This window comes from Hyposmocoma kahamanoa, unplaced genomic scaffold (genome assembly GCF_003589595.1).
Source record: "Hyposmocoma kahamanoa isolate Upper Pololo Valley unplaced genomic scaffold, ASM358959v1 215, whole genome shotgun sequence".
Lineage (NCBI taxonomy): Eukaryota > Metazoa > Arthropoda > Insecta > Lepidoptera > Cosmopterigidae > Hyposmocoma > Hyposmocoma kahamanoa.
The window spans coordinates 3,134,862-3,159,458 of record NW_020653736.1 but is presented as its reverse complement, the minus strand read 5'-3'; the positions used below and the strand labels follow the sequence as shown (position 1 = coordinate 3,159,458).

At 38.7% G+C, this 24,597-nt stretch overlaps 2 protein-coding genes across 2 annotated transcripts in view; both read left to right on the top strand.

The window, feature by feature from the left end:
• Nucleotides 1-24,597, top strand: part of LOC113227792 — a 278,118-nt gene that overhangs the window by 109,885 nt on the left and 143,636 nt on the right. The gene's annotated exons all lie outside the window — the stretch shown is intronic.
• On the top strand, nt 22,339-24,295 carry LOC113227793 (lipase 1-like). Its single transcript, XM_026460810.1, has one exon. It carries the CDS (start codon nt 22,365-22,367, stop codon nt 23,610-23,612), a length of 1,248 nt encoding a protein of 415 aa, XP_026316595.1. The 5' UTR covers nt 22,339-22,364; the 3' UTR covers nt 23,613-24,295.

Sequence of the window (24,597 nt, the reverse complement as noted above, 5' to 3'; positions counted from 1 at the left end):
CAGATCAGTAACATATCTATTATTTCTTTTATTAAACCAATTGACGGCACGAACAAGTCGTGCGCCTGGTGGTAACCGACACGCCTGTCTATAACAGTTGCAGTGCCACTTAGAGCTTTAAATCGCAAAGATCTGAGGGGCACTGCCACTGCGCCTGTTACCCTGAGAAATGAAATTACACCACTACATTAATGTACACAACAAAACCATTACTGTTATTAGGTACTGTTTGATGGCAGAAAACGGTAAGATGGCAGTACTAACTTGGACGAACCCTGACACGAGGAGCTCTACGAAAAATAACGTCTTTTTATTGTATTTAATTTAAATAGAGCACGGACAAAATATTGTTGTTGCTAAACGTTTAATATGCAAATAAAACAAACAATAGTTTAAACGGAGATACTAAGTTGGAAAGATACTCATGTCTGGCTTCGCTGTAGAGTTGTCCCACAGGGACATATAACTATACAAAAAATGCCTCAGGATAATTCAAAAGTTACGCTCTAGAGTCAGTTGTTTAGAGTAAGAAATGTTTACCCTTCCATCTCTCTTCTCTTTTCAGGAGAGAGGTTTCTAGATTCTACCCTATTTACCTTAAATGTTCATTTCAATTTCAAATCGCTCGGCCGAAATGGAACTTTGGTCTTCCGTCTGAAGCTCTGTATCGTATGTTGCTTCCCAAACTTTTTCTTTCACCGCCCACTTCGGCAATATGAAAAGATTTCGATGCCCACCACCACAAAAAAAAATTGAAAACACGTATTTTTATATTAACTTATCACAAAAAATCTCAAGGAAAAAATATACATAGGCATGTAGTTTATATTGTTAATTCTGTTTTTTCAAATCCGGTAACACCTCTCTGGACAGCATCAACACTTTTAGTTGCTTTCGAGACCCCTACCATTAGGACTCTTTAGCGCCCACTGGCGGGTGGCACTGCAATTGGAAAACTATGCTCTATATTCCTTATCAACGAACTGGTTTTTTGTCTAATTCTTTTACCCTTCACGCATTCCACGCTTCCGCTCCATGTAAGAGAAGGTCAGACCAAATTATCTTCTGGAGCGTAAGTTACGCAAGCATCTTTTTGAGAATTTTCCAGATCAACACTGCGTAATGTTTCTAGAGTACATAAATGTATGTTTATTACGTACGCATACTAAGTACGTGATATTTATTTTATACCACATATATTTTATCAAAAATCAAATTTTTTCTTTTTTTATAAAACGAATCATCAGTCGTGCGCCTGGTGGTAAGCGACACGCCTATCCATAACAGTTGCAGTGCCGTTCAGAGCTTTTAATCGCAAAAATTTTAGGGGCACAGCCACTGTGCGCGTCACCCTGAGAGATAAGTTGACAAGTCCCATGTGCCTGAAATTTCACCAGCACCCTTACCCTTCGAAACTAGGACGCAGAGGACGCAGTAATGCTCACATTACTGCTGGCGGCAGAAATAGGTGGCATTACTTCTGCTACTAAAACTGTATGACTTTTTGTTATTTTTATATGAAGAGTGGCACCAACCTCCTGTTTTTTTTTCTGTTTGGTCCAACGGCCCCAAGTCCACCATTCGTACTTTAGTGTATTGTGCAAAAAACTTTAAATAAATAAATAAATTCTTCGAACGAAATTAATGGATAGAAATTTATGCTTAAAGAGGAAAGTTCGTATTATTTTTATCACTTTCATGTGATAAAAACACTTTATTGTATGACGGGGTCGTGGTGTAGCTTTATTATACCACGACTTACGTTTTTGGAGTTTGCAAGGCACCTTTGGGCGAATCAATAAGGTTAATTTATTGCAAAATCCCTGAGTCCCCTATACAGCGCCTAAAGGTACTTGTGTGTTGACACGATGTGTATAGAGGTATTCTTTCTTTATATTTTCTTTGTCAACACGATGCCAAAAGGCTTTGAAATAATACCCCATAATACCCAATAATACCCATTGCCAATAGATACGTTGCAATAAAATTTGATTAGATCAACTCCAATAAGTCTAAAGCCGATTTAAAAGAGATAAAATAAAAAGGCTGAGTGGTTGGAACGGGTTGATATATAAAGCGGCAAATCCACTTGGCGTACATGAGGAAAAAAGGCTGGAATTCCAGTCGTGGCTGACGCTATGAGATAATTCGATCAACCAAGGACTGAGATACGCATTTGCATTTTGTATTTAATGAGTTACAAGTATCGTTCAAAAATAAAGTGGACTATTTTTTTTAATATCATGTGTTATTACTCCCATCACAACAAGCGCCCGGGTTTTAATAGCACTAGCATTGTTAACGCCGGGTTGAAATCAGGTTAAAACCCAGTAAAGCCCAAAATCGAAGATTAAAAACTATTTACAACTAAGTATGTGTTGTAAATCGAGTTTCCACTCGATTACTTCTGAGGTAACCTCGTTTCAACAAAAAAGAATCATCTAAATCGGTTCACAAATGCCGCGGAGTTGTCGCGTAACATACATATAATAAAACCTACTCCTTTTTTGAAGTCGGTTAAAAAATCGAATCGTAATGTGCAACCTTGATAGTGAGAATCTTCAGGATTCGAACGTAGGTATTGTGTAGAGATGCTTCTTTTTCGTCTAAAAAAGATTGTTTACAAATGGTTTACGATAAGCTTTTCAATAAGTATGGATTTATACCAAATTCCGTTTTCGCCGTTTCTGCCCGCGATTTTAGGCAGGTATGGGTTAAAATCCGGCGCTTATAGTAAAAACCCGGTTAAATCAGGTTGATTGGGTTATAATCCACTGCCTGTCTACGATTACCATGCCATTCATTTACTTTTTGTAAAAATACTTCACTAGTTTCTTATTATTATAGTTACAAAGAAATAACAAACACAAATAAAAATCCGTCTATCCCACTGGACTCGAATCAGAGTCAATTCCCTCGACGGATGAGCCAGCAGATCTTACGAAAACCGGTTGGTATCAAACCAGTGCTTAAAACCAGCCGGATCGAAGGAATTTTTCTTTGTATTTGTGCTTCATTTCCCGGTAACTGACAAACTAGATCTAAATAAAATAAAGTATGAAACCAAATCTAATCTGTCTATTAAGTACATGTGAAATAGAATTTAGTCCACTTACGTATTTTGTTTTCCTTTTGTTTGAAAGACAAACAGTTATATACATAATATATACAAAATATATTATATTTTTCTTATATCAAGCAACGGGACGAACAAGTCGTGTGCCTGATAGTAAGCTGCACGCCTGTCCATAACAGTTGCAGTGCCACTCAGAGCTTTAAATCGCAAAGATCTGAGGGGCACGTCACTGCGCCCGTCGCCCTGAGACATAAGTTGACAAGTCCCGTGTGCCTGTAATTTCACCAGCACCCTTACCCTTCAAAACCTGAACACAATAATGCTGACATTATTGCTTGGCGGCAGGAATAGGCAAGGAGGCAGTACTACCCTGAACGGACTCTTTCACAAGGAGCTCTACTGCTACTAAACACAAATTAAAACTTTATTTATAACCAAACTACAGTCCCCTAATTATACAAAAATCAAAAACTAGGTAAACATTCGTGTTAAATCTATATTGACAGATTTCTAAAAAATACTTTTCGAATTTGGCATGAATGAGGCAAATGTTAAGGATTTTCAGATGGGCGGCAGTAGTCATATTCCATTTGGAGGACCGTCTCACTGTCAATCGGCTTGCAAAAGCATAAAAATACATTGAAACACCGGTTGTTCCTCCGGTTTAGCGTGTTTCACCCGACTTTGGTTTTATTGATCCGCTGGCAACTTATTTAGAATATTAATGTCTGATCTAATAAAATACCAATTAAAAATTTGATGTAATTTAACGGGTTTTTATCGATTATTTTGGCAAGGTGCTCGATATTTTCTTACATGCGTCACGATCACAAGACGTCTAATAGATTTAACGTATTTCGTGTAAGGTTAATAGATAACTTAGTAGCAGTAGAGCTCCTTGTGAAAGAATTCGTCCAAGCAAGTACTGCCACCTTATCTATTTCTGCTGTACAGCGGTAACGTGCGCTTTACTGCGTTCCGGTTTTTAAGGGTAAGGTGCTGGTGAAATTAAAGGCATATGGGACTTGTCAACTTATGTCTCAGGGTGATGGCCCAAGCAGCACACCCATATCTAAATGTATACTACAAGATATCTAATAGAATTTAATTCGATTGAATATTTTAAGATCTCAAATTCCCTCAAGATATCTCGAAGAAGGTTTTTAGATAATTTAAAGTAAAAGTGGGCACAACTTTATTAGTAGATCACAAGAGTGCTTTGAGAAACTATCTGTAGTTAGTGTTAAGAGTCATTCTTATCTTTTTTCTGAAGTAACCCTTCTAGAATGCTACAAGACCATTTGTAGAATGTAGACAGTTTTTATTTAGTATTGTAGACTGCTTTTCGATAATTTATAGTCTATGATAGTTTTCTTTATAATGCTATTTTAAAACCAAAATACTAAAGCATAACAAACATAAGACACAATTCTCTTAATACTAATAGATTTCAAGTTTAATGGCTCACAAAATATAAACTATCAAAATTGCAACATGGCGAAATTAGATATAATATTTCTGAATTTTTCGCGGAATGTTTAATCGGTTAGAATGCGCAAATTGACGTGCGACTTTAAATACATTGTGAAAAGTGATGTAAAACCTGCCATAAAAGTAATGCGCTCGCTAAATTTTAAATATTTATGTATAAAATATAAACTTAATAAAAATACAGTTACCGATTTTCGGTTTTAAATATTTATAGAAAGCTTAAATATACAAAATAACTCACAAAACAAACCATTTCCAAGAAGTTCTAGGCTTCTTCAAGCTAATTTCAACTTAGATTTACTTTTTAAAAAGAAAAGAAATTTTTCTCGGCTACTTCATAGTCATTCTTTAAAAATAAAGATAGCGATAAGAATTTAAAGCTTTTTTCAAAACACAGTTGGGAGCATGTTGTCTATAGCTTTATCTAACATTTTTAAAATCTAACATTGTATAATTTTGTTTATCTATCAATTGCTGATGCATCGCTAGTTTGATCGTTACTGTTAGAAACACTGTGATGGACTATATCGACGTGTTATTCAACATCGCACATCACTCGTATTATTAACAAGCAGCTTAAATAGAATTATTATTAGAGCACTTGGTTCTGAATTGTAAAATTGCCAGTCGGTGCGTGTTGAGTTCGCGATTCTTTCTGCCGCTTAGGACGGTCCCCGGTATGAAGCAAAACGAAATCAGCTATGGATAAACAAAGCCGAGCAGTTGGTACTTCCACACCACGACTTACCATTCGTCAACTTTAAATATTAAACGTAGGTCGAAACTCATTGATTATTTCTAACATTAACATAGTGTCACCAAATGCACAACAAACAATCAATTTACATAATTTTGTAAGGCAAAAAAAATGATTTTTTGTTCAGATTGATTACAGATTAATGTTGAATCTAATTAATATTATAATTCATATAACTGCCTCCGTGGCCGAACGGTTACCATTCCGGACTGCCATGCAGAGGTCCCAGGTTCAATTCCCGGGTCGGAAGAAATATTTGTATGGCCTACATTTATTTCTCTCGTGAGTATGGATGTAATTTGTGGTTGGCTACGTGTGTGTGGCACCCGCGACTCAGGGTTTCCCTAGTGCGGGGCTATGTTGAGTGTGTACGTTATTATTATTATTATTAAAATAAACAAACGATTTAAGGTCATCTAATTTTACAATTAGTTTTACATTTTGCATTCTGTTTACATTCACAGGAACGGTAATAGATTATTACATTATGAGTTTCTTAATTCTTTATTATATTTTTAAGCGATGTATTTCTAATAAATAATGAAAATTTGAGATGTGGAGAATTTGTAGGGTGCCCCTCAGATCTTTGTGACTTAAAGCTCTAAGTGGTACTGCAACTGTTATGGACAGGCGTGTCGCTTACCGTCAGGTGCATGACTTGTTCGTCCCGTCACTTAGTTATTATAAAAAAAATGATACTTATAACAAAAAGGGACATATATTGTTGAAAATAAGAAAGTCATTACGAACCACGGCTATAAACGTGCCATCAACCAGGAACAGGACTAACCGGGAATAGCTGCAATCATGAGCTTTATCAGCGTCGCTATGCAAGCCCCGGCCACACCGTTAGTCACTACGCAGACAGCCAGGTTCCTCTTTAAAAGTATTCCGTTGCTAACTTACGGCCAGCGATAAAGCTGAATTTCAAGTACCGACGATAGACCGACTTCAAGTGTACGTGCAGTTTATCTAGAAGTATAGCCACACATACAATCCTTATTTCGGTTTCCATATCTGAGGCCTTACTGCCGCAATGACTTCACGGTAATAAATCATTGTGGTATTTGCTTACTATTTAATAAGTGCCAGTGCAAACTGGCACAGTTTTGTTACGCGTTTTGTTATACGTATTCTTTTTTCCTTTTAAGTTTTTGGCTCTTCGCGCTTTGCTTTGTACCCAACACAACATTTCTCAATTTTCATTATTAATTTGTTATCTGCAGCTGAGCACAGAAGGGAATATTTTCAAAACAAGTTAATGAAGCAAGCGATTATAATTTACAATTTAATGTCATTTTAAATAATAATGGTTGATATACTGGGTGTAATCGTTAAGCTTGCCCTGGCAATTATTCCATAAATATAAGAGATAAAACTAGAAGTATCCAAAATTTTAACGTTAAGCGCCCCCACACATGTAATATGACATTTGTAGAGAGGCTTTATTTGACCTACTTTAAGAGGCAACAATAAGTTTGCTGATAACAAGACTGCTGTAAATAAAATAATAAAACTATCTTTTAATGGATCAAATTTTTAAGTAAGTACAAAATTTTGTATTCAAAGCAGTTGCTCGAAACTTAAAACTAAATTTTTAATTTTATGATGTCGTTTTGCTCATTAGGTGACGTAATTTCGATATCAGTTTAAAGGTTTCTGCTATCTCATACATTTATGAAATAATCGCCTGGATACACTTAGCGATTACATCCTGTATACGTGCTTACATAAAGAGGGATTTGAAAATATCAGTATCTCACCGAAAGTAGGGAGAGAGGCGTCAATTTGTGAATAAATAATACTCTCTTAGACCCGCTTTTAGTGTCCTTGCTTTGTGACGTCATTTATCCTCTGCGAAAGGCTACAGTAATTCCTACCTTTTGGTACTGCATAGCAAAGTGCTACCAACACAGCAGATATTCCTTATTTCTTTATGTACATAAATTCCGAATAGAAAGACGAGAGTGCTGTGACGACTATCATACATAATATAACAATAACACCATCAATATACAACAGCAGTAGAACGAAGTGTCGGGCGCAGTGGCAGTACCCCTCAAGTCTTTGTGATGTAAAGCTCTAGGTGGCACTGCAATTGCTACGGACAGACAAACTTTCAGTGCCTGTTACTGTAAAGCATTTATATATTAGATGACTTCCTTTCTTATATTGTCACTCCCTCTTTTCCTATCCATCTACCTCTTCTAGTATTTTGAAATAAAGTGGTAATATGTGAAGGGAAACAAGTTCAATATCCATGTATCCACATTGAATAATGTACGTTACATTTTCGCCTCATACAATTTCAGACGTTGCATCCATTCGCAAGAAGCGCATTGCTTCATTCTGGACGATGAAGGATGAATCGATCCCGAAGCATACGCCACTGCCAACATCTGTGTTTCCCGAGAGCTAGATCATTGCTTGACATCAAAGGAGATTACTCTCAAACATTCGTCGACTTTATGTAAGAAAGTCTATTTAACACCCTGTATGATAGTATAGCTTGCCTATCTCTGAGTAAAGTTAAATTGGAAGCGGATTGATCGTGTAACAAAGCAATAACAACTTTCGCCACCGCATTATAAACTTTGCAACAATCGCCCTGTAGTGGAGGAACTAGTCAGCACTTAGTATTTTCTATACGCTTTTCGCCATACGTTGATGAATCAATGGCGCGGTATAAAGATCTGCAATCATCTAGCACTTTATTCAATTAGGTACCAACCAATCAACGCGTGACTAGGATCTTCATGAGGCCTTTCAGTCTTTTTATATGTTCTTGAGGAGTCACAAATTTCTTGTTTTTGGGATTGCTTCCTTGCTGAAATAAAGATCTGTAAATTGTCGATCTTTATTATGATTATTAGTACGAATATCGAACACGTAGAATAACTTTTTCGACCCGATGGGACTAGAACCCACGACCATATTGCACCGTTTACTCTTACTATATGCTCCTGATCATGCGGGATAGAGTGAGTGTGTAAAGGAGGCTAATGCGATCTGGTTTATAAAGCATTGACTAATAACTTTTACATGGCAACCCTGCCAACAACGATTAAACTGAACATATTCAAACCCACCCCCTCTGCGAGCTCACCCTGTTTAAGTTGTCTAACTGACGAGACATTTGTAAACAAAGAAACCACGATCGGGACTTAACTAGTCCCGATGCGATTCGTAAATGTCTAAACAATTTCTCTAATAATTACAAAACAAGACCGAATAATATTAGAATATCACGTAAACAATAAACAGAATTATGTTACATTGCTTTTGAAGTGGTAACTGGCTTCGACGTTATAGGAAATATCTTTTAAAATGATACACACGCTTAGCCACAATCTCAGTTGATGATATGCGGTAATGTAACCGTTGAGGATGGTACGAGTTTGTCTAAAATATGCTTATTCTCTGTAGCTTAGAACAGCCTATGTCGTAGTTTTCGTGACATACAGAATCTGCATCTGTATATATAGGGCAGTACATTTGATTCCTTAGCGCGTGCTCTAGGAAGAATAAAAAAGTTCGTGTGGATACCTATTCACACAAACTTTTTATTCTATCGCCTGATATGTTAGTGTTTGTAGTCGATGACAATGCCTGAAAGATGACAAACCATATTAATTAATCACAAACAACAATGATTAAAAACAGCGTTTACCCAAACACCGACATCATTAAAAAGAATCCCAACTTCTTAACGCCTAAATTTCAACTTCCGTACATTAAGGCCAACTTTATCTGTTCCAAATTAGCCCGAGTTAAGAACTTTACACTTCACCGTGCTATAGTTTTACACAAAACACTTACTATATACCATATTAATTACCTTTATTCTCTACGACTTTGGGCTTAAAATCCCTCATCTCAAAAGCATTGTTCGTTGGTATCTGTGTCTCGCATTTCAGCCTCTAGACATGTGAGGAGGTTCTTATATTAATGACGTTAAGGTTGAAAATAGTCTATGTTGTTTCGGCACCCAGTCGACCGCGTGACCTACTTAGTATCGATCGATCGGTCGTTGACCCCCTGAAGCCTGAACGCTGAAGCACAAAAGTACCGTAATCAATTAAGATAGGGATAGTATTCGTATTAAAACGGTTGCGGCGCGTAGCCGGTGACTCGGGGTAACAAGGGACCATTTGAGTGCCACGCAAAAGGTGAGAGGTTCGATAGGTGATGACGGTGGACTGAAGTGCAGAGGAGTCTCGTGATCAAAACAAGAATTTCGTACTTTCATTGTAAACTGCTTCCACTTCGCTCTCACTAAATTATTTGAGCATTTCTGCATAATAACATTGCATCTCTGAGGTGAACGACACTTGCCGAAAGCAGTGATAGAGATGTCGGAAGAAACTTCGAACCATTGCGATAAACATAGAAACTATTTTCGAACGGAGTCTTTCTAATGTATATATTAATTGATTATGAAGATTTAAAGACGTTGTTATGCACTAAATTCTTATCACTGCTGTGAAAGATATTATTAAAGAATCGTTACATTATATTATAATAATAATAATATTTTTATTTATTGAGACAACTGAGATCCAATCAAATGTTAGTAGGTACAGACTTAAAACTATATTAGTACTTATGCTTTACCAGGCACTTTGTATTATGTATTAAGTGCCGCATAATTCGGCACTCATTCCTGTCAGCAACTGTCTTCAGGAGGCTATTGGGGCTGTCACGTATTCTCTTCAGTACCGACGCCGACTTTTTACGTACAACAGCCGTAAAACTATCTAAGCGCGCGTCAGTGAATATGGCTGAGGCACTGCAGAAACGTGACAGCCCCAACAGCGTCCTGAAGGCATTGTTGTATTGCACGCATAGAGCATTCCGAGAGCAATGAGTCTTGAGCTCTTCCACAGAGCGCTAGCGCACATTGGTGTGCAGTAAGCTTTAAACAATGTTTTCTTAACTGCTGCCGTACATCTGGCTAACCTGCGGGTAAGCATGTTTGCTCTCACCGAGATTGTTCTCCGTTCGCGCTGTATATCCAGGCCAACCTTGAGGTCGTCGGTAACATAGTGTCCCAAGTATTTAAAGTGGCTAACCCTTTTTAACGGAGAACCATTAAGTAGTACAGGAAGTGCACACGTAGGACTCTTCCTACCGGCGGCTCCAAAGATCATAAACTCCCACTTTTTAACATTATATAACAAGCCATGGGATGTTGCATATGACTCACATACTCCAATTACTTTTCTCAAGGCACTGATCGATGGCGCCAGCAGCACCATGTCATCGGCATAGCTAATGTCGATTAAACAAATTCCGTCAACAAAGCAGCCCACATGCGTGCTGCTGAGTTCACCAATCAGTGCATTAACGTACAAATTGAATAATCTAGAAGATGTTAGTCCACCCTGTCTAACCCCGCATTCCAAGTTATACGGCTGCGAAAATTTGTTCGCCCACCTTACAATATTCGTTTGATTCCGGTACCAATTACCTAAAAACGTTCGTTAGCTCCACAGGCATACCCGTGGCACTTAATAATATTATGTTATCCAGTAATTAGGTTAAGAAATAGACCACAAGCACTGACTCCTGTAACACAGGGTATACCTAGCTCATGAAGGAGTCTTGACTTCATTACCATGCTGTAATTTTTTCAGCATTACATTACTGCGTTCCCATTTGGAAGGGTAAGGGTGCCAGTGAAATTACAGGCACATGGGACTTATCAACTTGTGTCTCTAGGTGACGTGCGCAATGGTAGTGCTCCTCAGATATTTGCGATTTATAGCTCTGAGTGGCACTGCAGCTGCTATGGACAGGCGAGTAGCTTACCACCAGGCGCGGGACTTGTTCGTCTCATTGTGTGGTACAGCACTAGGTTAATCGGTAATCTACGGGCACGTCTCTATGGCCCCTGCCTCTGTTCTACTTGCTTGCGTGTAGCTGGGTAGCATACGCATAAAGTAAGTATTTAATTATAATAAACTCAAGTGTTTTATTGATAAACAACGGTACAGCCATCAACGGGAATAAAATGCTGGTAAAATTACAGGCACCTGGGTCTTGTCAACTAATAATAATAATTATAATAAAATCGTTTGTTCCAAAAAAAATACATTTGGCTAGAAATTCAAAGTCCTCCAAACTGCAGAGCAGTTTATTGGCGGAGATACACTCCTTACCTATCCCACGAACCTTACCTGTCGTACGTCATAAAATATACTCGCATAGATATATCAGAATCAATAGTACAATATAGTATTCTATTCTATTCTATTCTATTCTATTCTATTCTATTCTATTCTATTCTATTCTAATGTCTCAGGGTGACGGATGCAGTGGCAGTACCCCTCAGATGTTTCCGATTTCAAGCTTTTGAGTGGCACCACAACTGTTATGGATAGGCGTGTCGCTTACTACCAGGCGCACGACTTATTCATCCCGTTACTTAGCATTAGAAAAAAATCTGTTTATACTATTAATAATAATAATAACTCACGCTGTCATGGCCCCGTACTAGGGAAACCCTGTGTCGCGGGTGCCAAGGTCACACACATTGACACCCAAACTCACGAGATAAATAAATGTAGGCCATAATTGGTAGGTCAAGGAGGCCATATAAATATTTATTCTCGCCGGAGGTAATTAAATGTTCAATTGGTATCATAAAAAAATATGATTAGTGTAGTAAGAGCGGTCGTAGCCTAGTACGAAATGCTTGGCGGCAGAAATAGTTAAGGTGGCAGTACTTCCCTGGACGAATTCTTTCACAAGGAGCTCCACGGCTACTTATGTATAGAAATGGAAGAAAAAAGAAAGTTCACAATACCCGTGCCCACCAGTGGGACATATAAACACACAAAGAAACATTAAGGTCAGATTTTCAACGTGTACACAAATAGCTCACATACGTTACTTTGAATAGGCGAGTTTGTGATACCACGCTACGCCGATCGCCGTTTAGTGCGTGACGTGTAGCGTTTCGGAACAGTGTTAGAAATTTTGTCTTTGTGGCACCACTCGGCAACTGGCCGTTTGGGGAGCACGCGGGCAATAAATTTGGCAGATGTTGTTTTAAATCGTTATATAGAATTCGGCCATTCATTGACGTTACTACGATGTGCTTGGTGTGTCAGTCAGTCAGTTGCTACATTTTACCTGGGTCCCAATTCTACTAATTTTAAATCATCTCAGTTGTTGTCGATAGAGCGTCAATGGCAGGATGTTTACGTTTCGTTTTCTGCTACTTATTATTTTACGTTTCTTTCGAAGGTTTTCACTTGCAATGATTATTATTAATACTATGTGGAAGAAAGAAAAGAATGGAAATGGCATCAAGCAACATTTATATCAAAACCGGTATCGCCACACGCGCACATTAGAAAACGTAATATTATATTAGTACTAAGATAACATAATTTTGATTGGTTATAAATTATCAAACGAAAATAGATAATAATAAAGATATTTTGGTAAAAAAAATTGAAACTCATTTGGCGCTATAAACTTATATACGCTAAGAATCATATGAGCATAAACTTCTTTGAACAAAATCAAAAAGTTGACAATCTACAGATAGGGATGTGACATTTAATCGATATCGACATTATGTTTTGTAACTAGCGGAACATTGAACTAGGCATTGTTTTATACTTGCCATAATTAGGGTTAACCACGGAGTATATGGAAACAACACAACTACAACTAGAGTAGCTGACTATTGCATACATACATTTGTTAACAAATACCCAAAAGGTTTTACTACACGCAAGTATTAATTGATATTAGCTACACAGGCGTAAGCGTATACGTAGCTACATGCTACAATCACAGTATTAATGATTTATTATACTGTCATCGTACTTTTATTAACCTACTAGATTTCAAGTCAATCCGATCACTGGAAGGGTTGAAACATTAAAACACAGTCATCATAAAAATCTTTATTCTCCCTGAAATATGATATATTTGTTCAACAATTACCTCTTTCTGAACTGACTGAATATGACTACGCCTATAGAGTCGACGAGCTTGTCAAGAAAATGAACATATTTATTTCCGAAGGCGAAGAAGCGAATCATTTGTTTCATGAAAGTTTGACGAAAAATAACTGACAATGCTTCAGAAATGTTTTCACATTTAGATGTGGTCTATAATTTGTGAAGGCGACTCTGAGTTTTATGTCATATAGGTATTACCTGATTAACCAAATGATTTATTTCTTAATGAATATGTATATTATAATTTAATGTGATGTCATAAAATGCCTATAGCAAATGGTGCTACATTTAGTAGGTACCCAGCTTTTACTGCCTGCTGCTTCACCCCATTTCTCCTTTAAAAAAGATCCGGCGGGAAACTAAAAAAATCAATACAAAAACTGCAAATGTAAATCATGCCTGTGATAACACTAAGAACTCAAGCGGACCAAGGTGACGTATAATAAGCAAGTAGGGAGATAGGAACCATGTAGATAAGGTAAAGAAAATCTCCAATCTCATAAAGTCTTCATTTGATACTCCACGGGCTTACGTGCATTGTAAAATTATCGACACTGTACCTCTTCTCTTATTTATATTTCTTTTACATTGAAAATTTAAGTAATCTAAGTAATCAAAATTGTTAGCATTTAAATACCTGTAAATAATTTATGTTTACACATTGGTACCGCTATAATAAAAGAAATGTTGAACTGAACCAAAACCGGGTTTCTAAATACAGAGTTTCTACATATCGATAATTTGATTACTATACGCGGACCCAGTACCAAGTGTAATACGACAATAGTGCAAGCAATTCATTGAGCGTCATTCGAATTGTTCTTTTGACGGCGGCGATGGCTAGCAACCAATGTATATTGTTATTACCGGGTTGCAAGAAAATAGTTGTTTCGCAACTATAGTATTGTATTCTTCAAAATGTTAGAAAATATAGAATTTTAGTACTTACCGATGAAATGAAATCACTCCCGGAGTATTTTTTAAACTTTGGCTTCTTACGCGACATGATATAATGGCAAAATTCGGCACATTTCTATTTTTTCCACAAAATAATCCTGTATCACATTTGAACGACGACTGACGCGCTGTTGACACTCATATCACCGTCTGGTAATAAGCTAGGTAACGCGGACCCCTCCTGGCCACGTTGGATGGGGACCCCTGGGGGCGCTTGTGCTGGTGTGCAACAAGTTGCAGCACCGGGCGCCCCCCGCCGAGACGATGGAGACGGAGCTTCTCGGTCAAGTGGTAGCTGGCCTGTTCCCGAAAGGGGATGAGAGTTTCCCTCCTCCCTCCATGGCTTCGCCGATTGCGGAGCCGGAACAGACCGATACAGTTCCTCCGGTCACACAGGCCGGCTCAGGGCCACAAGAAAGGCCCCCGGTCCGGACGGTGTGCCAGGGAAAGTCCTGGCACTTGCGTTGGAACACGTGGGAGAACGCGTATTGAAGCTCGTCGACGCCAGCTTGGCGTCAGGGAGCTGCCCCCAGGTGTGGAAGGAGCGCCGCCTTTACCTCCTCCTGAAGGAAGGGCGTCCGGTTGAGTCCCCGTTAGCGTATCGGTCCATCGTGCTGCCCAATAAGGCGGGCAAGCTCTTCGAGCGAGTGCTCGCTGCCCGCATCATCGAGCATCTCGATAGTGTGGGCTCCGATGTGTCGTCGCACCAGTTCGTATTCCGGGCTGGGCGTTCGACCATCGATGCGATAGCGGACCTAAGAGGACAGATGAGGAGGGCCAAGGTAGAGCGGGGGATTGTTGTGGCGGTGTCGTTGGACATCGCCAACGCGTTCAACAGTCTCCCGTTCTCCGTCATCGAGAAGTTCCGCCGCCTGCCTCAATATCTGAGGCAGGTGGTGTCGAGCTACCTCACCGGAAGGAACATCTCCTTCCTTGACTGGAACGGGGAGATGAGGGAGCGGAGCATGTGCCGCGGGGTTCCACAGGGCTCGGTTCTGGGCCCGCTATTGTGGAACCTCGACTACGTGCTCCGAGGATCTCTCCCCATTGGACTGGGTGTCATCTGCTACGCAGATGACACTCTAGTCTATGACCGGGGGCGGGATTGGGGGAAAGCGTCGCGACTGGCCACGGTGGGAAGCGCCTTAATGGTCAGCCGCAGTGGGGAGCTGGGGCTCACGGTCGCCTTCGACAAAACAGAGGTCACAGCATTCTATGGCCTCCATCGAGGGCCTCCGCCCGGCTCCTGGGTGAAGGTGGGTTGGGGTGAGCACTCATATAAAGTATTTTGGGCTCACCCTGGACAGCCGGTGGAACTTCAAAGACCACTTCCACCGGCTGTCGCCGCGCCTCGTGGCCGCCGCAGCGGCGCTTGGGCGTCTTATGCCAAACGTGGGCGGACCCAGCTCCCTATGTCGTCGGCTTTATGCTGGCGTCATACGGAGCATGGCCCTCTACGGGGCGCCGATCTGGGCGGAGGCCCTTACCACTAGACTGCGGCCGCTTTTACGCAGGCCGCAGAAGCTAATGGCGGTGAGGGCGATTCGGGCGTACCGGACAGTTTCCGGAGAGGCGGCATGCGCCCTGACTGGATCCGCACCCTGGGAGCTCGAATCGTCCATCCTCGAGCAGACCTACAGGTGCCGTGCGGAAGCCAGGGCACGTGGAGAGCGCCCCATACTAGGAGAGCTAGTGGGGGTTCGGCGTGCCGCCAAGACCGCCGTCCAGGCGGGGTGGGAGGAGGCACTCCGATTGGCCAGATACGGGGAGCGCACCATCCAGGGGGATGGTGTAGGGGTCCGCCCAAAGGCGAATCGGCACCACCGGACTCGCGGTAGCACCTGAAAGAGACCCCGCGGCTCCGCCGCCAGGTGCGCGCAGGAAGTGAGTTTTTTAGTGGGTTCTTGGGGACCGACATAGTCCCCAGGAGAGAGTTCCACATATCCCCGCCGTCTCCCAGCGGCAGCGGGGACTGCGTAACGCATTTTCCTCACGGTAATAAAAAAATGAAAGGTAACGCGGACCCCACTTCCTAACCAGTCTATTAGGTACTAGTATTTATGTGGTCTGTGATTTTACAAAGATACGCACACACTCATAGCCCCGCACTAGGGAAACCCTGTGTCGCGGGTGCCATGGACACACACATAGACAAATACAAATTACACCCAAACTCACGAAAGAAATAAATGTAGGCCATACAAATATTTCTTTCGGCCCGGGAATCGCGACATCTAGTGAGAGATTTTTTGATTTGGTGAGGTTTCAATTAATTTATTCATCGCTGCCATTTCTCTGGCACTTTTTGAGACTCAACTGCCACTGCAATTTCATTTTTATAAAATTTCGTGCGCCTGATGATTTTCGTGGGCACTGCCACTGCGCCCGTTACCATGAGACATAAGTTGCCAAGTCCCATATGTCTGTAATTTCACCAGCACCTGTACCCTTCAAAACCAGAACACAGTAAAGCTGATATTACTGCTTGGCGGCAGAAATAGGTAATGTTTTAGCAGAATAACAAATATGATCCATTGAGACTTCACTGTCATATTATATATAAATGTGTAACGGTAACAATGGAGTCTCATTGCAATTACAATGAATACTGGTTTTGAAAAAAATAACAATCGGCCCTGAGCTACCTTGGACGGACTTTGCTTTTCCAAAAAACTGTAAAGCTGTTCCTAGAAGCGACAACATCAAATCTCATTTGATGTCTTAAACATGAACACTCAAAAAGAAACTACAGATCTACCTGTTATAAAGAAACTTGAAAAATTTGGCAATCTCTCATCGCCTATTTAAAATACTAAAAATATGTTTGACAGCTGCCCAGGTCTGCTTCAAACACGCCACATCTAAAATATGGAACGACCTACCTCCTCCTTTTCGAATGTCTTGTCTTAGCACTACCTAAATATTTTGTTACTGTTTCGGATGCAATCTCGAAAGGTACTGAAAGTTTTTGTTTGTATTTATATATACATACGATTAATATTATTAATTTATTATTATTTATGTTTAAAAGTCAATTTATGCCAAGATATATGTCTTGTTTATAGTGTTCTATTCAATTACTAGCTTTAGCAGAATAACAGCGACGGCTATGTGTGAAAGGGTTGTAACCTTAACTAGCCGTGAATTAGTTCACGGCAATGAAATGGGAAACTTCCAGTCCACAAAATTTATTAAAGAAGTAAAGTTTAAAAAAGGCTGTAACAATATAAACGTAAATGTAAAAAAACAGGTATAACAGTATAAAACACTCCCTACACTTTGTTATTAAGGCATTTACCCCTAAATGGGCCGAGAAACTGAATTACAGAAATAGATACATGAAGGGTGTAGACTTATAAATTATTACACATGATTAGCTTATTAACAACTTTGACTGTTGTGGCGGTCGAGCTGGGAGTGACCGTGGTACGAAAACAAAATGAGAAAGTGAAGGAAGAGGGAACAATTCAAATTTAAAATTTAAATACAAGTAAAATAAAAAAAATGATAAGATACAAGAGGAGAGAGGCGATACAAAGAGATGAGATGATGGTGTAAGGAGGTCACACCGTCACATGTGTTCGCAAAGATCAGAGATCAGATCAGACTCAATAGCTTGTGGGAGGTACAAACAGTCACACACATGAGAAAAAAAATACATATTTAAAATTAACAATATCTAAACCTACAGTCCCCTAAATATACTTTACACAAAACAAAAAGATAACCCGGCAAACTGATACAATTATACATATGTATATAGGGTACAACAAGGAAACTAAAAACAAAATAATGCAACACCATCCGTATCTCAAACGTGTGTCCCAAATAATGCAACAGTGCACACAGCCACACAGGCAACTCACTGCGTTCGGGAGTGGTCGTGTTTTCCGTGGAGTAATATTATTCTGTGGTCTTGTTATGTAACGAAAATGTATGTGTCGAATCTAAGTGACCCAGACAAGTGTTCAAAAAGGAGTAACGATTGTCCACTCCTTCAGTGGACTAAGACGCCGTATATCGAGTATTCCTCGTTTTGTAATTGATTATTATCCGACTAAAAAAAAAGGTTCTCAATTCGACTGGTTTTTTTTGGTATGTATGTTACGCGATAACTCCAAAAAACTCCAAAAAAAGGAGAAGGTCCTCAATTCAACTGATATTTTTTTGTATGTATGTTACGCGATAACTCCAGTATTTGTGAACCGATTTTCATGATTCTTTTTTTGTTGGAAAGAGGGTACTTCCATAGTAGTCCCATTTCATTTTGAAGAAAATCAACCACCTCTTAGGATGGCTGATCACGCATGAACATTCATTTTTATAAGTAACGCCTAAATTTTACTTAAGGCGCAATTATTTTAATGGTTGGTTTTGCTATTCTCCAATTCAAGGCGTTTTTCTCTCTCAATATACTTTGAGTAGTGAGAACCGATTTTTATTATCTCATGTGTCTAGTCCCGTATAGTGGCTAACTAGGGGATATTTCAATAAAATTAGCAAATAGTCGTAATTCCACGTACTTTTGAGGTCGGTTTTTTTAGTACTCTGTACTGAGATTATTTGTGTTTTGCGTTTGAATGTATCGATAATGTTTTGTTTTTCTTCAGTTTTGTTTCGTTTTTCTTTCTTTTAATAGACCTTTAATATAATAACTGTATTCTCTTTTTTCTATTATATTGTTTTTTTTCTGTTTGTTAAAATAAATCCGGGTTTATTTAATTTAATCACAAACTGCCACGTAACTGCAAGCCAAGTAATAGCTAGCTATCTGATACACAATAAAACACAGTTGTTTTTACAATGACTAGGCCGTGATAAGCCATGATTAGGCACGATGGCCAAAGTGAAGCGATTTTTGTGCAAAAAGCTACTCGCTGTCATTGTTACATCATGATTGACTGCCTGTCAATGACTTCGATCACAGAGTTGTCAATTTCCTGTCCCTCATTTCCTACACGATCGCTGATAACACAGATATCGCCTGAGCGTAGTACACTTGGCCACAGGTTGAGCCATAAAATGTCGCTATTTTAAGGAACAAATTTCAATGTAAATGACGTAATGTAAGATGTTGAACGAAGAATTTTGACAAAAAGCATACGTACATTTTAAGGAGTGGCTAATGTTGGCAAGTTATGGGGAAAATTTCAAATAGTTGAAATTATTCGAAACATTTTTTCAGAAATAACGGAAAAATGTAGGACTAGCAACGGAAAAAAAAAATTATGACCCAACAGTAGGTGTGGCCCACGGTAGTTGATATTCTTAGCTTAATTATAGAAAAGTTACATATAATTAATAACAAAAAACCCATAACATAAACTTAAAAAATAATTTCACTCTATAATTATAACGTAACGGATTAGTACACACAAACGGGTATGGTATTTGTCGAGTTCTTAGGTTTTTGCATAAACTTAATTTTGTTTTTTCAAACAAACCAAAGTTTGGACCATGGGACCTGTAAAGGGTTCGAAACGTTGGCTTGTTTCATAGAACATTTCCTGGGTATGGTATTCACTTATTCTCCTAATATTAATGGATTGTAGTTCAAGGTCATGGCGGCATTTGTCATCGGTTTAATTTTAATGGCGATGCGTAGTAACTTCGTTTTGCTTTCACTAACTTTATTTAATAACTCGGCGATCGTATATTATCCCTAATACACTCTTTATCGATTGTTAACATAGGGAGAATGGTGGCTACTCTTTTACGTCTCTATTTCTGGTTATATACTCGATGGAATCGACACGCCTACCCACAACATGCGTAATTTTGTTCTTAATAATGGCAAATAAGTTAATGAACTGTCATTAACTGCACTTGCGTTGCATTGCATTACCTTAAGGCCACCACCCGCGCCCGCATCATTACGACCGCGCGGTTGCCACTCACACGCAGTACACTGGATGCTCAGTGCTTTTAATACACGGTGAAATATTAAACTGCCCTGCGCTAACAACACAAAGATCGATCTGAGGCCTATCTACGCAACACTGGAAATAACTCCGACTTGTTTGACTGGCTTGCCATTGATGCAGCAATGCGTGGCAAAATCAAATTCCGTTGAGTGAAAATCTAATTTATGATGAAAGTATAAGACTTTATAATGTTTATTCCAATTTCCATTCGTAATCGGTTGAACGAATCGTTGGTCTCATTTGATCCCACAGTCAAATTGAATACTCAGTTTTGTGGAACTATGTACTTTATCTAAGGAAAACTGTAATGTTTTTATATACTAAATAAATAAATAATAAATAGGGAGAGCCCCAGCTCGAGCCGTAACAGTGCCTGTTGCACTGGACTTACTTGATTGACTTTAAAGGACCCAAAGTAGTCCACATACTTGACTGGAATAACCTAATTACGAAGATGAAAATAATAATTGTCCAACAAAAATTTTTCTAAAATTTTTTTATTATATTTTTTTATATAACCATCACACACACAGTTAGATAAATTTATACAATATCGACTGTGGAAATTTGAAAAGTCGTAAGGAATAATTTGTCGTAATGGAACACATTGCTTACGACATTTCAAAATTCGATACAACGGCGAAATTATTACCCTTATATCGATGATGGAAATTTGCAATGTCCTAAAAGACATTTTAATTTTCCACCATATGTCATAATTTAGATTTTTTATGATTCCAAGCAACGGGATGGACAAGTCGTGCGCCTGATAGTAAGCGACACGCTTGTCCATAACAGTTGTAGTGCCATTTAGAGCTTTAAATCGCAAAGATCTGATGGGCACTGCCACTGCGCCCGTCACCCCGAGACATAAGTTGACAAGTCACATGTGCCTGTAATTTTACCAGCAAACCCTTGAAAACCGGAACACAGTAATAACGAGCAGACGAACTCATTAATAAGGAGCTCTGTTGCTACTAAATACAGGTTCACCATGTATAGATATGATTTAAAAATAACGTGCGTGCCACTTGCTTACGTTGCTGGTTATAAAACCGGCTCTGACCGGGTTTTACCTACAATCATTAAAACATTGTCGTTCGTATGAAAATAATAATGAGAGTTTTTTCCCATGGCGTATATGCTCATAGTAAGAAGAAAATATTAATGTACATTTATGCTTGAAATAATCTAAAAACATTTTCAAAAAAGTTTTCATCAGATACACTCAAAAAGTGATACCACCACGTAGTAAATGATTTACTCCGTATTATTTTTATTCCATGATAATATTAAAGACATATTTCATAAAAACAATAGTATTAAATTTGTTCCCCGACCGAGCTGACATCCAACGTATCCACTAACGTTAAATTGAAAATCTAAAACAAAGGAGACGTTACGAAAACCAATTCGTACCGTTTTAGAAACAAACAAAGAACAATTAAACATTCCCTGTAAATATTTTGCAAAACATTTGTTGTAAAAACAAAGTTTTGCTAACACAGCATTGTTGGCTGGACTGAGTCAATGTTAAAAAGTTATTAACCTGCACACTGGAGGGTTCAGATTCGATTAAAACAGTCGTCTTTATTGCACTCGTTTAATTAAACGTAAATTGAAAGAGACAGAATCTACATCGACGTGCCTGAATGTCAGCTCGGTCGAGGAACAAATTTAATACTATTGTTTTTATGAAATATGTCTTTAATATTATCATGGAATAAATAATACGGAGTAAATCATTTACTACGTGGTGGTATCACTTTTTGAGTGTATACAGTTTGTGACCTTAGTGTGACTTTGGAAGACGTTTTTGTAGATTGGCATTTACTTAGGTTGTTATTTGTAATGAATTTCGGAGTTTGTACCTTCACATTATTATGCCCTTCAATCTCTCTCCACCTCGAAATGTTATATTTTGTAAATTTTAGTATTTTGAGTATATTAAAAGAAGTAATGCAAAAGAATCTATAGACAGAAATAGAACTGTGAATATAATAAAACTAAAAGTACAGGAGTCTACAATTATCAAACCGATTTATTATTTTTATCGCAGTCACCCTTTATCGAAACTGTCCAATATGAAAATAAACATTAAACTCCAAACAAAACAAACGAGCGTATCACCTCTATCCTTTAATACTCGCCCCACAACTTGCGCGAGCGCAGTCCGCAACATGTCGTTCAAACGGCACTACGTACTTCACATCCTTTTCATATCCATTGTAGTTGTATCTACCTATGTGTATAGACCTTTATTACCTATAAAGGCGGAAACCAAACAATCCCTTGGATATCCGAAAGATTCATTACTAAACTTCACACAACTAAGTTATAAATATGGTTATATATCTGAAGAACACAATGTGATAACTGAAGATGGATATATTTTATCAATGTTCAGGATACAGGGACGGAATTGTATGAAAAGAAGACAACCACCGGTACTCCTAATGCACGGATTGCTTCAGAGTTCAGACAGCTGGCTGGACGCAGGCCCTCGTGCAGGCTTAGCGTATTTATTATCCGATGCTTGCTACGACCTTTGGGTAGGAAACCAGAGAGGTAACTACTACGGCCGAAGACATACAACCTTAAACCCCGACAAGGACGAAAAGTTCTGGGAATTTTCTGTAGACGAAATAGGATTGTACGACATACCTGCCGCAATTGAATATGTGTTAAAGAAGACATCCTCCAAAAAGGTGAACTATATAGGGTATTCTCAAGGATCTGGTAGCTTTTTTATCATGTGCTCTGAAAGACCTGGATTTTGTGACAAAGTGAATTTGTTCATTGGTTTAGCGCCAGCTTCTAGACAAACTCATACCAGGTCTGTTGCTTATAGGGCTTTATGTGGTATAATGGAGAGATTTTCAATTTATTTTACTTTCTCCGGAATTCGAGAAGTGTTTTCCAAGGGTGCGTTAAGTCAAGAGTTCATGGCATATTTGTGCCAATCGAGTACGTTGTCCAATAACATTTGTGGAGAGTTTATAGCTCTTTTGGATTCATATCACCCTGGATCGATTACTAACAAAACAACACAGGTTTTGTTTGGTCACTTCCCGGCTGGAACTTCGTTGAAAAATTTCGCCAGATACGGACAAAGCATGAAAAGTAGGGATTTCAAGAAATTCGACTACGGAAAGTCGTGGAATATAAAATTTTATGGCAGCGAAAAACCTCCATCATACAATTTGAGTGCTGTAACAGTACCCGCTGTGGTTTTATATGGCAAAAATGACTATTTAGTGGACGTTAAGGACGTAAAGTGGCTTTTAAGAAAACTGCCCAATGTGTTAGAGGCAGTGGAGGTCAGTGACCCTTTGTGGAATCATTTAGATATGACGTACAGTCGGCACACGAATGAAGCAGTGTTCCCTAAAATAAATGAGTATTTGTTAAGGTACAGTAGATCGTAGAATAAACGGTTTAAAGTACACAAAACGTAAAGTTATTTTGACAATATTCAGGACGACGTTTTTTGCGTCTATATAAAGTGAATAAACAAACATAATTTATGCAGATCTCATTTGTGTCATTTTAGTTTTTTTTTTCAAATTATCGCCAGACGATTAAGTGTTATTATGATAACATTAATATTATTTTGTATAATTGTTCAGAAGAGCTGATTAATATTTTATAGGCGTTATATCCGTATCAAACCATCGTTTACGTCTATACGTTGACGTTACCTATATACCAACTAAGAATCAAATCAAAAGTGGTCTTAAACAATGACTGAAATTAATGACGAAATTGACACAGATTCCTTTTTTGTGTTTTACAATAAATATTTTAAAAGCGTACGTAACAGTCACTGGGGTAGCCAGAGACAATAGACCTCCATTAATTAAATATATTTAATCATGAGCGACATTCGAATTGGTTGTGTATACTTTGAATGGCGGTTGTGATTGTATTAAGTAATATTTTAAATGTCTGTTTGTGTAACAATAACTCCAGTGAATGAAAGAAACGAATTGCAAATGATTTTTTTGGCGCTTTGAAATTAGTGACCTAGTCGGTGTTTGTGATAATTTACTTTGTAGAAATATTCAGTAAAAGGTATAAATAATAGTATTACCGTTACATAGTTACTTGTTTTCTTTCTTGTATATATAATGGTCGCTTGACCTTGCGCTTGCGCAGATAAAAAGACATTGCGTGAGTGTGGATGCAAATATTATGTATTTCCATCTACACGCTCAGATTCTGCGTCATCCGAAAGCCTAGTACAAGAATTACTAGAGTTGTTGCTTTGTTATTTTTATAACATCAAGTGACGGGACGAACAAGTCGTGCGCCTGGCGTTTAGCGACAAGCTTGTCCATAACAGTTGTAGTGCCACTTTGAACTTTAAATCTCTGAGAGGCACTACGCTTGTCATCCTGCGATATAAGTTGA

Coding starts and splice junctions, on each gene's coding strand:
- LOC113227793 (XM_026460810.1), top strand. CDS start 22,365: ATGTCGTTCAAACGGCACTACGTACTTCACATCCTTTTCATATCCATT.